Source organism: Falco biarmicus, chromosome 3 (assembly GCF_023638135.1).
Source record: "Falco biarmicus isolate bFalBia1 chromosome 3, bFalBia1.pri, whole genome shotgun sequence".
In the NCBI taxonomy this organism is placed as follows: Eukaryota; Metazoa; Chordata; class Aves; order Falconiformes; family Falconidae; genus Falco; species Falco biarmicus.
The window spans coordinates 48,442,681-48,456,371 of NC_079290.1; the positions used below are offsets into that span (position 1 = coordinate 48,442,681).

The window sequence follows — 13,691 nt, forward strand, 5'->3', positions numbered from 1 at the left end:
TTGTTTGTTGACTAGTTCTCTAATAAAGCTCCAAAGCCCCTGAAGTCCTGGCGTGTTCTGCCACAGAACATGCTGATAGGTGATGCTGCCTTTCCAACAGAGCAAGGACCTTTACAAACAAGCATTGAAGGGCTGAAGTTCTAAAAAACTTCAGTGTTCATGTAACAACTTTGTATAACTTGCCAAACTGGTTAGGTGTGCTAAGTGTAAGTTAAAATGAGGTACAAATATTAATTAGAAATTCTTAATCTGATTATTAATTATGATTTCACCAAAGCTCATATTTCCAATTTGGCGTTGCCTTAGAGAAAGATAAAATGCAACAGTACATTTGAGTATATTGGAACATAGATGTTGAGATAGAAGCAACTAATTTAATTTTGAACTTACATAACCTTTTGTTTCTGAAAAGCTTGGTGCTTGGAAGCACCTATAACTTATGTCAGTTTTTTTGCTTCTGACACAATGTGGTCTTTTTAAAAGGCTGGGTAGTGATGTAGTGTGAAAGTGGTAGGGGATTCAGGTTTATCAAGCACATTCTGACAGGCTCTTTAAGTCGCCTACTTAATGTAGAAGACAGGCTAGGAAGGCTGACAGAAAGCTCCTGTCTCCTCTCCCTGCAGTGTATTTTCTGTAAAACAAAGCTAGTTTTCCCCGTTTTCTTCTGAAGAATGAAGAATATGGGTTTTGATTCTCTTGTGTGTTAGGTTAATTTTATCCTACTTCCTCCTTTTTTCATACTGTAGGAACTTTCTATAGCAGAGAAACACTTGCACATTTAAGTAATCTACTGTGACAAATCCAGAGTTAGAATTTTTCACCTATAAGGACTTTGGTAAATAACATTGAATTTCTGAGTGTATGGAAATGGAGATAAAACATGTGGTCATGTGCAACCTAATTTTGGGTCATTTTTATATATCGCCCTATATATTTGGAGCATTTTCAGTATTATAAACTGGCTGTAGCTGATAGAGAGTCAGTGTGGAAGGCTTAGTTACTGAATTTACCTTCTGCAGGTGTGACAGGTCTTATTTATGTTCTCATGTCTTGAAAATCTGGTGGTAAAACTCTGGCTTTTCTCCAGCACAAACCTCGCTGATAGTAAAAGTTTTTCTGGATGCCTAACCTGGCTTTTTCTCATTTTCAACTTAAGCATACTAATTTTAAAAACATCACATCAGATTTTCTAGATTTGTCTTGGTTTCTTAACGGCATGAACAGTTCTGTGCCTGCTTTTCAGTTTGTGAAACTTTAGCGATAAGACTGAGAGAGATTGCAATTAAGTTAGTTTCAGCTTTTCAGAGGTGTCAGTGAAAAGAATCTGTTTAAGTTAGTGCCATTTTCAGATTCATATTGTAATTTCTGTAGGGAATATGTTCTTGTTTAATTCTTATTGGAACAAGCCTCTGGGACTCAATTGTCCTTGGCTGGTATTTGTCAAAGTAGTGTTCCCCCTGGAATGGACATCAGATGGCTTGAGCTAAGGAAATTACACATTGTTTGTATGTGGGAAGCTAGATCTGTCTTCGTATACATCTGGCTTTTGCTGTGTGTCAGGAGCTCTTCTGTTTCATAGGTTGTGTGGGGAGAAGAGGGCAGAGTCCCCTGACGGCTGCACAGTGCAGTGCCTACTTATTTAGCTTTGCTTTGCCATAAGATGGATTACACAGCGATTTCAAGGTTTTGCTTACCTTGCTCTTCAGAGCTGGGGAAACAATAAGCATTTTCCCATTTTCCCTCTTGCTTCCATGTGTTTTGGAATTCCAGTTATTTCACTCAGAGCAATTGTGTTTTTCTTTAATTGGCACAGAACAGCTCTGCATTACTCTGACACATGTGTGACAGCGGTAGTCAGGCTCTTCCTAGACCTGGAGGCTAACCAGGAGAAGGGTTAGAAAGTAAAGGCTTGCTTTACCAGGCTGAGCAAGTGCTGCGCCTGGAGCAGCAGAGTAAGGAAAACTTCTGGTACCTGAACCTAGGGAGTGTCATGGGGCAGCTGAAGTGGTATTCTGCTTAAAATGCAGCTGTATCATTAGACTACTAATAACTCAGAGAGAATTAACTCCTAAGTAATTTGAATAGTTCATTACAGGCTGCTCGGCTGGCTTTTCCTTAGGGCTTTTTAAGTCAGGGATAAATGGGAGGAAATCAAGACTGTCAGGCATTCTATTAAATGGTGAAGCTAGGTTAGCAAAAGCAGTAACTGCTGTCAGCTTTTCAGGTAAGGTAAGTTGAGGTGAAATATTCCAGTTACATTTGCATGTTAAATGATCAGGCACTTGATGAAGCAGGGAGCGAAGGTATCTTTTCAGCATCACTTGAATGTCTTTAAACGGTAATCAATCCTGTGTTTTAATTTCACTTGAACTGTTAGTCACTGCACCCTGTGCTGATGATAAAACCCTGTTATTGGCAGATGGGGGAGTTTGGCATGGTGATGGTGGTGCACATTTTTTTGTGTCCTGTTCAATTTGTGCTTTGACTGTGTATGAGAAATGTCATCTTCTTATTGTTTGTCTTTGCTGGTGTTCAGAGCCAATACCCAACTTCACCATTTTAGTATGAGGAACTGATTTTGGGAATCTAGTGCTGGTTGGAGCAATGTTTTTAGTGATGCAGACTTTAAAACAATCAAATCATTAAGTTCTAAACTGACAGCACTTACATATGTTAATCTCTACAGATGGAGCACATGCCTTTCATGTGCTTCACAGCACAACATTTTACTGAACTTCAGGGGTGGGATGTTGTGACTCAAAGCACCTGCAGTTAGAAGCCCAGGTTCCTTCTGTGAAAAATGGAGAGAAGCAGGTTGTTTTTCAGGGCAGTGTAGAGCAGTTTCAGTGCCTGAAGTTGAGCAGTTGGAATAATCTTCTAAGATTTGTGAATGTATAGTCTCCTAGCTTCATTCTAAAGGGCTTAATTCCAACCTTCTATTACTTCACTAAAATAACAGGTGAATTTTAAATGTTTGCATTTAATGTGTGATGTATTTATGACCTTAGTGGCCATTAGGTCACGGCGTGTTAGTTTCCACCACTTGCTTGTCTTCTGGTGAGGTTAGGCCCAGGCAAGTTTGCTCATGACTCATGTAGTAAGTGCAGCATATTACTTTTTACTTGTTCTGTCAGCAGCAGTACTATTGGGAATTGGGGATCAGAGGTCAGAAACAAAAAAGAATTATGATATCCAGTCTAGTTGATGTGTGCAGAGACTGCTTTTGTGTGCTCTTTGTTTACACAAATGTAAAATGAAGTGCAGCGGCTTAACCTTTGTGGCTCAGATGTTTTTCAGTATTCATACAAGTGTTAATGGAACCACAGTGGATCTGATTGCAAACGTATTTTTCCTCTGGCTGAGTCAGGATAATGGGAGAACTCATAGCATCTTTTGGCAGTCGCTGCTATTGACTAAACTACTGGACTGTGTTGCCTTGCCTTTCTGTTTACAGTGTAGTAGTGAACTGCTGTTAGGGAGGGATTGCATCTCTTAGCTCTGGGCTCAGGTGTGATGCCTCATCTCACCAGGGTCCTTTCACCTGTGCAGACTCTGAGCTATAAACTTCCTTTAAACAGGCAGACTTTTAGAATAAACTGATACTTGATGAATTGATACTGACATGGAAAATACGAGTATGTTGGTGGATGCTGAACAATGGGAGTTAGGATGCGTTATTGATATGTGATCAAGTATGGTACTGGAAGTAAAATTAATAAATGACATAATGAAGCAACAAATTTGTGTAAGCTTTGAATGTGCAACAGATTCATACATGGTTTTCAGAGTGCACATCTCAGACAAAATTATTTGCTTTCCATTTTTAAAAGTGACTAGTTATGCAGAGAGATGTTACAAAAATCTGAAACTGCCTCAGACTTGGAGTGTGCTGTATCTAGAAGTTGTTCTATAGAGTTAGCTTTGAATATTCAGCATTTGTCACTATTCTTCTTTGGTATAAACTTTGTTCTCCAAAGCCCATATATCTCCTAAGATAGCTTCTTGCACCATGCTTGCTTTTAGTAGTGAGAAATGCAAGGTGCAATGATAGTTAACTGGCAGCAATAAAGTGTGTGTCCCCCCACTTTTTTTTTTCATGTCCCAACACTCAATCGTGTGTAATGCCTAATAGAGCAGGCTTAAATCTAGGAAACAATGCCTACGTGATAAATACAGTTGATTGCATTATCTTGTTTCTTGGCCTTCATCATCAATACAGCTCCTTTTTAGTAGCTAACGGAAGTTAATTAACTGAAATGGTTGAGACAATAGATTGTGTCCTTGATGAAAATTAATTTTTGTTTAAGAGGACTGTTTTGAGCTGAATTGAGACAAGTTAGGCAAAAAACTGATTAGTTATAGGCACACTTGATAACTAGTATGAGTGTTCCATCTTTTTATTTGAACATAGATACATATTCTTGTAAAGCTTCATTCCGTACAAGTAGGGACTATGGTTCATATTGTGTGTATGCTCTCTGGGATTTCATAGTGTGATCATGTTTTGTGTCATGAGATCTGCACTCTTCGTAAAATACTTCAGTATTTATAGAGCTTCTGTTAATGAGGAGCAAATATTTTGCAAATATCAACATCCTGCTCAGTTTGCATTGTCTTTTTTTCAAATAAATTGTTTGGTTTTATGTGCTATGCTGAAAAACATGTTGCCAAAAAAGTAACTTTTTGATAGTGTCGCTTCTGATTAGTCTTACTTTAAGGATTTGATTTCCTGATAGGAAGATTCAGTTAAACATGATCTAAGTCTGTCATTCTGAAATACGCTGTACAAACTTAAAGCTCTTAAGTGTTGAAAGCATTTTGCTTGCTTACTGTTCATTGTGGCAACAAAATCTTTTGATTATATACAAACCCACTTTCAAACCAAGTTGCATGGTTTAGTCAAATTGGTTTATTTTAATTCACAAATTGCTTTGTGTGTTAGCTCATAGTGCATCTTATAAGTGAAAAGTGGTGCATACCTTGTCTCCCTAATAGAAAGGCATATATTGAATTGAATTTCAGAGTTATTTTCTTTTAAAGTCTAATCGAATGTTTAAGTGATAGCCTTATAACAGAGGCTTGTTGATCTGCTGTTTATTTATAGCTTTATATATAAAGTTGTGAACTGGAAGTCTAGTATTACTTTTCAAAAAAAATAGACAAGACCTCTCTCTTGAGGGAAACTGCTGAGTGAAAAGGAGGTTCTTGCAGTGTCTCTGAAGACACATTGATTTTGCATGTCACATCGTAAGGAGGGCTATAAACCATATAAACAAAGCTATAAATAATGCTCTCAGTTCTCAGGAGATAATCTATATATTGTTTATTAATAACATATTCAGATGATGACAGGCTCCGCTTGAAAAAAAAACAAAACAACAAACCAAAACCCCTTTCATGTGACATTTATAATTTCTCTGCTCAACCATTCAAGCTGTTTAGTTTTAGTGTATCAGAATGCTGAACGTCTCTTTACTGTGAATAATGAAAGTGCATTAAGATGAACAGCACCTAGGACATTTTTTCAAACAGGTAGAACAAAATGTTAAGTGGAATCTGTTACACTAAATACTGCAAAAATCTCTGCAATTCTCAATATTTCCTGTCTTGAGATCCAAGGCCACATGTATTGGTAAAGGAGATACATGGTGAAAATCACCATGGTTCCACTGAAAAATAACTTATAAAAGCTTCAATTTGATAATGTGGTAGAGGCTCAAACTGTTTAGTCAAAGTTTGTTGCGTACATTTGTTTCTTCTTTGGTTTTGTTTGTTCTGGCTTACCTTCAGCACTACTTGGTACAATAGACATATTTTATCACTATTAACACCTTTTTTTTTTTTTAATTGAAATACTTTGTGTTGCATTAATAGACTGAGTCAAGGAAGAAAATTGCATTCAGCAAAGAAGTGACAGAAGAGAGCTGCAGTTTTCCTGTGTGGTAGAACGCCAGTTTGGGCAGTCTTCCCAGCCCAGCTCTCTAGGACTGTGTGTCTATGTTTTTTGGTTTACAGCTTTCGTAGCTGTACTATTTCTATTTACTTCTGTGAAGAGCAGTGCTGTAATGTATAAAATATATATGGTATATTTAAAAATACATATAAGTCTAGCATATATTTTGTATATAAAATAATATGCATTGGTATAATTTCTGATTGAGCAGTACAACATGTTAATATTTTATTTCAGTAACCAAATATTAACATAGCTTCATGTTTGATTTGAGCCTGTTTATTTTCTTTACTGACTTCCATGACCATGGCTCTGTGGCAAGGCAAATGCATCTGTGGTGGCCCCTCTCTCTGCCTTTCTCTCACTCACCACATGTTAATGTTGACACCGCAGTAACCAGGTTCAAGGGAGCTTGTGAATTGCTTTCTGCTAACTTGAGAGTTAAGTGAACAAAAAATACTGTCTTAGCAGAATGCCTAAGTGAGCGCCCTATGAGAAAGGCAGGCATACATGGCTGGAATAGGTTCAGGGGTGGCTGTGCCAGTCCACTGGATTAGATGGGGGCTTGAGAGACAGTTGCAACCTTGTCCTGGTGTTGCCACTTCGTGTCTACTGCTCAGAAAGTTCCAGGGATTGCCGCATCTGTGGAGTTGTTTTTGCAGCAGTGTAACACAAGACCAATGCTTTCAAGGGAGAGTTTAGCCTGCTTAGAGCTGGAATTACGTCAGCTGCGTAACTCAAATACCTATTTGTGAAGCTACAATAAATTACTAAAACTGGACTGTCTCTCTCAACAAATCCACGTTATTAGATCCATAGTAGAAATACAATGTGAAGATGGCAAGCAAACCTGTTCTATCTGTTCAAACTTACCAATCTGCTGTATGTCCTGTGAGCTCCTTTGTTTAACTATTTGTCATATCTTTATATTCCCTGTATCTTTATTTTCTCTGTAACAGTGTATGTTGGCAATGTCTTTGAGGTGGCTTGAGTCATATGGCAGACTTTTTATTGTAGCTTTATTACATTTCTGTGCTTTTTCATAAGGTGAAGAATTTCTTTAGAGCTACCTTTTCAGTTTCACTTTGAAAAGCATGGGACTCTAGGTTTATGTTTAGATAGAGAAAAATAAAATCAGTATTTTTATATTGTTCTTTGTCAAAGAAAAGTGTTCTGCCTCTTAAAAACCTCAGTCTGCTAAAACAAGCTAGAAATTGGAGATGTTCAAGACCATCAAATATTTTTTTGATAACTTGGTTCTTTAATGAATTGCAAGCAAGGTTTAAATAAATCTTGTTAGAAAAGAGAATATGAAAATTTCAGCCTTCCTTTCTTCCGTGCTTCATCACTTTTCTTCCCTTTCCTGCTAAAAAGAAGAATTTTCAGTTTTCTTTAAAGGATAGGCAAATCTAACTGCACTGGAATTTGGAGTATAACACTAGAAGTAGTACTACTTAAACTGTTCCTGTTCCTTTTAGCACACGGCCTCTAGAAATCTGTTGTATGTATGTTAAAACTTACCCGTCTATTGTAGATTGATTGTTGTCAACAGTGATTCTTTTGATCCTTTATCTGAAAATTACTGTAGAATTTTCAGGTAGGGTCTTGTGCCAGTTTGCAATTTTCTCCTTATCCCGTACTCACTGAATTTGGTGGCTTACATGTTGTTCAGTCCTTTGTGCCTTTTCCTAAATGATCTTTTAGCATTTGGTGCACTATGACACTGAAGTATGTGTCAGTGTCTCTCATATACCAACAAAATCAATTAAATAGAATGAAGCAACAAATTAGAATAAGGATTTGAGATGCAACAAATTCATATATTCAGCTCTAAGTTTCCTTTTCTTCTTGGAAAAAGCACTTTGGAAACTGTGGAAAATGTGTGTTTAAAGATAGCCCTGAAGAAGGGGTAATTGCTAATGTGGAATGAATCTCACTTGTTTTTTCTAATATGAATGACAAGATTAATTTGCAAATAGAAATTACTTACACCTCACTGTCAGACTTCTGAATGACCAGGGAAGTGATAAAATGTGCTGTTACAAGTTTTGTTGATCTGGCTTTAGTGGAGAAATGGAGGATTTTGTAGTTACTCTCAAAAGTGAGGTACTATGCTTGTGTGTTTTGATGCTTTTGTGCAGCACAGACATAATGGTTTGCGGTTTTGAAACAACTGATTCTGTATGAATTTATGTGTCTGAATGCAGTTAAGTCTGAATACAGTTAAGTATAAATGCAGGCTTGTCTGGGCCACCTTCTATTCCTTTGCAATAAGGATGTTTTTGCGTTGAAGGCAGTCAGAAGGGGGCTAATACTGACCTTTATAAATGCCTCTCTGTTCCAGTGTGAGGAAAACAGTTGAAGTGGAACTTGTTGCAAGGAGCTAAACTTGCAAATTTGAACTTTTAAGGTACTTGGGCCTTTACTCGATGAACTTTACATCTTGATTATTAATGCTAGAGGAAAAATTGATGCCCTGTTCTGTGTTGCATGGTTTCTAGTGCTAATTCCACATAAATGCTACTAGAACTGTTGCAAGGTACTTTGAAAGTATCCATGGAGTTCACCTCTACAATCCCAGCATGGGTAGTATACCAAAATGGCATGCTTAATTGTAAGTCTGTTTATGTGGGAGAGCGCAGACTTTTCTGGATGCTTATTGACTTGAGGGAGCACCATTAAGCATGTGGTAACTTTTCCTTTCTGGAAAACAGTTAAGGAATAAAGCATTTATATGTAAACATGCTCAATATTACTTGACTGCTGGTACATAGAATTTAATTTCCCTTCATCCTTTTAAATGATTTAAAAGAAAAATGAGCCTTATGTGATGGCTGGACAGCTGCTGTATTTGTATTGAGAAATTGTTCACTACTTCTTACTGGCTTTTGCAATATTATATACAATAATGCAGTGCCTACTCGAGGTAAAAGGCAGCTTTCTAGTGGAAAGAATTGATGACTGAATTCATTGTTGGGCAGGACGGTATTTTGCTCTTTTTCTGTAACTTTTTACTTGAATTTTGTACATCTTGCAGAACACCTATTGAGTGACATTCTGCAGATTTGCTTGGCCTGGTTAGAAGGGAGAAAAGGTATCACTGGTAAGGTTGTGTATTGAAAGACGATGGGTATGTAGGCCCCAAAGCTCAACTATGTCAAATTTTAGCAGTTTTGTCTTCGTCTATAGTATGAGCTGAGGAGGCACGCGTGAATCTTTGCCAGTAGCGGCCACAGTCATGTATCTCATACTTTTGCTTCTGAGTTTAAACATCTTAGAAACTTGATGTACTTGCAAAAGACCAACCATGATGCTTTTGTTAGGGTACAGGTGGTCTTGTTCTGAATTTATGGAGGAACTTACAAAATAAGATTAAAATAAGGTGAAGTGGTCAAATTTATGCATTTATAGCTTGTCATTTAAAAATCAAGCCTAATACCTTATTACTTTCCATTGTAGCATGCAACTCTAATCTGTCAGATGCTGTTTTGAATGTTTCTGCAGTGATTTGTTATCTTGGCGTCAAGATCTGTTCTTCTTTCATTGTATGTGCTTTTATAGTGCAATGTGTTGAGTGTTTGTGTTCTTAAAGGTAATTCTAATTTTATGAGTATCCTGGTTTGGCTGGGATAGAGTTCATTTTCTTCCTACTAGCTGGTACAGTGCTGTGTTTTGGATTTACTATGAGAATGTTGGTAACATACTGATGTTTTAGTTGTTGCTAAGTAGTGCTTACTCGAAGTCAAGGGCTTTTTCAGTTTCTTGTGCTCTGCTGTGATCAGGTGCATGAGAAGCTGGGGGGGAGCAGAGCCAGGACAGCTGACCCGAACTAGCCAAAGGGATATTCTGTACCATAGAACCTCATGCTCAGTGTATAAACTTGGGGGGGGGGGGGGGGGGGGGGGGGGGGGGGGGGAGGTGACCAGAGGGGGCTGATCGCTGCTTGGGGACTGGCTGGATGTTGTTCAGTGGATGGTGAGTGATCGTATTGTGCATCACTTGTTTTTCTTGGGTTTTATTCTTCTCTCTCTTTTTCCTTTTCATTACTACTATTATAATATTACTACTACTACTATTTCACTTCAATTATTAAAGTGTTATCACAACCCACAAGTTTTACCTTTTTCCAATTCTCCCCATCCCACTGGGGGAGAGGGTGAGTGAGCGAGTGAGTAGCTGTGTCATGCTTAGTTGCTGGCTGGGGTTAAACCATGATGGGGGGTAAACAGTAATTCTAAAATCCCAGTTTTTCTCTTAAGATTTAACTTAGTGACAGTGCAGGATAAATACGAATATCTGAGACACTTGATTTGTAGTAGTGTGGTGATGGACACTTATGTCCAACTTATATGTGAATGTTGAAGCTTATGGTGCTACTTAACCTCCAGATGTGATGAAATACCAGTATGTAAAAAATGTACTTGAATCTGCTTGTCTTTTTGGTATGTATTTTAACAGAGGAGAGAAGAGTGGCTTATGAAGCTAATTTTGGTAAGCTTCAGTTTTAGTGGAAGATGGGAGAGAGAAGCCACCAAAGGTCTGACAGGAGAGCAGACTGATAGGTTATTCGAAGCCTGCACGTGAGAGCTTCGTGTTGAGAAGCTGTCTAAATACTTCCTGTTGGTCTTTTACCAATCACTCTCACCATCCAGCTTAGACCAAGAACTTGTCCTAGGCTTACCAACGACACTCAATTGGAAATGATAACCAAATAGAAAATTAACTGGTACTTGTAAGAGCAGGTGGGACAAGGTTTTGGCATTTCACTGGCCCTTGGTTGTGGCTAAAGAAGTGAGGAGGTAGGAACAGTGTGGGGTTTTCACCTGGGTTTGCAGCATGGCAATGTAGAGCAGTAACTGCAGATACTCATACTGTATGGGGAAACAGGATAAGAGTTTTTCCTTGTCCCTGGACTTAAACCTCACACCTGCAAGTGAATGGCTGAGAGAAAAGGTTTTGTAGGGAAGATAATGTACTATCCGCTGTATGTCCTTATGCGTTGAATATGTCTGTTAAGGCACTAAGTACCTACACAATATGCTACTGCTGTGCCTTCTCAGAGATTTTTGCTGAATACAGTGCACTATGGTTGGATTTTAGCATGCACCTGAACCAGTGTAAGCTTTGCAATAGTAGTACTGGTATGGATTGTTAGCTTAATTGATTTTCCTACTGCAAAGTAGTTGCATAAGGATTTCACATTCAAAATGGTTCATGTGTGCTTTAAGAATAAGTAACTGCAGGCTTGTGATGCTGTGAGCAGAGCCATGTATGCAGCAAATGTCACTTGCTTTCAGTGCTGGGTGTTAGAGAAGAAATGCTAGAATCAGTACATGTTATAGATGTGAAATGAAGAAAAAGCCACCAGTGAGGGAGCAGAAGAAGGTTTGGTGAACTTGGAAGCCCTTCCATAGTGGCTAGCGGTGTTTTTAGATGGCTGTCAATTTCTGTTTATTTTGGTGGTACAATTTTGGGTCTTGCAAAACCACGAGAGAGCCGCTCATTTCCTTCTTTGCCATCAGGAGTCTCTACTTTGAGGGTGATAACCTGCTTACTATGATCGAGAGTCATATCTGTTGAGTGCAGCCCAAGCATTAAAATACTGTGAACCTGCAGCAACACCTGATAAAGCCATGAAAGAAGGTGCTAAATCATAATGTATGGCTCAGCATACAAATCCTGTGTTATCTTCTTTGCTAGTGGAGTTTGAAGTTAACATTATACTTCATAAGAATTTTGCTTTTCTAGATGCTGAACTTTAAAACTGAGAAAAAAATGCTGCTGGGTGGTACAGTTGTGATGCTAAACTTCATTGTGCTATAGGAATAGTAATGCCTAGGGAACAGCTGTTCAACAGGTCGCTAAACTGAAAACTAGCCTTTAAAATGTGCAATAAGAACTGATCTTTTTTTTTTTTCTTTTTGAGTAAAGCAAAAATGCATACTCTTGAGTTTTTGGTGTATTTTGTTTTGTTTTCCAAAATAACTTCATTCTGAACATAATTTCTCTGAACCGCTTCTAACGTTTAACCTGTGTAGGTTGAAACACCTGTGCACTAAGAAAAAGTGTGGTGTTAAGTGTTCAATCAGCAATGTAAAAAGAACACCTACATTTCACAGGTCCTGAAACCTCTCTTTCAGCTGATACAGTGGTACAGTTATTGAAGTTTATTTTCTATAATAAGCAACAAGCCAGGTATTACTGAAGGCCTCTTTCAGCTTCTTTGTAGTTCTGTGAAATGTTGAGCTGCTTTGACAGAAGAAAATGAAAGACAGGAACATTCAGCAGAATTGTGCAGTATTTTTCCATAGAATTTAGATATTGTTGCTTGAGGTAAATGCTAGGGATCTGGGGGGGTGGTTGTTCCAGTGTTGAGAGTACAGGTATGAAAAAAAGTGACTTAGTGTACTTCAAAATATGGGTGAGGAAAACACTCTTTTGAAAGAAAGTGTTGGTATACAGTGGGCCTGGCTTGAATATATTTTCTTCTTCCAGCTTGAACATGTAGTTTCTCAGCCAGTGTCTAGTTCGCTAGCCTGGGTTAAATTGCCAATATGTTCATGGCTATTACTTGTGCTCATGCAGCTGAGTGATGGGAAGAGATCCTTTTCAATACTTTGCCACGGCTTCTAATGTATTCTGATGTTCAGCAAGCAAAATCTGTGGGCTTCATGGGTGTTCTGTGACAGTTGCCAGGACTTCTAAATATTACCACTGGGCCTTTTTCCAGACAGTTTTGTTTATGTTCAGTTCATACCTTATTTTCAGAGGGACTGATGGTGGATACCTAAAGCTTTGGTACTGTCATAGTAGCTCCAGTTGACTATTGAGAGCAAGCATTATTTGAAGGAATAATTATAAACCTAAAGCTTTTTCCTCTTTCTCTACTTCATACTTCCCCCCCACTATCCTCCTATTCCCCACTCTCCAGGATGTTTCTCAATCTAATTTTTTTGTTGTATTTCAGGGAATACCTTGGAAAGCAGTTGCAGTCAGAACAACCTCAAACGGCCACCGCACGGAGCTAAACACTTCTGTCAGTTCATGCTTATAGCTACAGTATGTTTGTCTTTAAATTAATATCAAGGAAACACTGAAATCACATGTTCTTTGCGTGCTGCTAGTGCGTAAACTTTCCATGTTTCCTCTAGTATTGTTGGCTTATAAAAATTTGTTCAACTAGTTCTGATGATTATGCCTATTAGCTGCTTGTTATATTCTGAATGTATATGAGGAAATGTCGCTAATATATTGCATTTGTTTTACGTATTTATTCTCATAATAAAGACTGTTATTAAAGGATATTCATCCAATGTTATATTTAGCCTAGAAAAAATGTTCTCTTCTTTTAGCAGGTTATCAGTGTTGCTGCTTTCAAGAAAAGCAAGTAGTCCTTGTATGTCTCCAGACAAATTAATAAAGCTATGACTTGGTGTTCTGCAGGAAATGCAGTAGCTTGAGAAATTTTGACTCTCAGTACTAAAGTGCATACCAAGTCTCAAAGCAGTGTTCAATTTGTATATAAAAGCAAATGTATGGGTTTTCTTTTGGAGTGGGGTAACTCCCTCTTGTTAGAGGCTACATTAAAAAATTTGGACATGAGAAGAGGAAAAGAAAACGTGCCTAGTGAAAACTGATAGACTTAAGATTGTTAGTCAAGCTGTATAACATCAATATTAAGGCTGTAGGTCAGAGATCAAGCTTTTTGGTAACAAATGTGCAGTAACTGAATTTTGAA

At 38.0% G+C, this 13,691-nt stretch overlaps 1 protein-coding gene across 2 annotated transcripts in view; it reads left to right on the top strand.

Annotated features, from left to right (window-relative positions):
- ATP6V1H (ATPase H+ transporting V1 subunit H) overlaps window positions 1-13,255 on the top strand; it is a 50,524-nt gene extending 37,269 nt beyond the window's left edge. For both annotated transcript variants that reach the window (XM_056330921.1, XM_056330922.1), the window contains exon 14: window positions 12,921-13,255. In XM_056330921.1, the coding sequence (XP_056186896.1) occupies window positions 12,921-12,981 (61 nt within the window). In that variant the 3' untranslated portion in view covers window positions 12,982-13,255. The remainder of the gene's footprint in view (window positions 1-12,920) is intronic.
- Window positions 13,256-13,691: the final 436 nt, after the last annotated feature.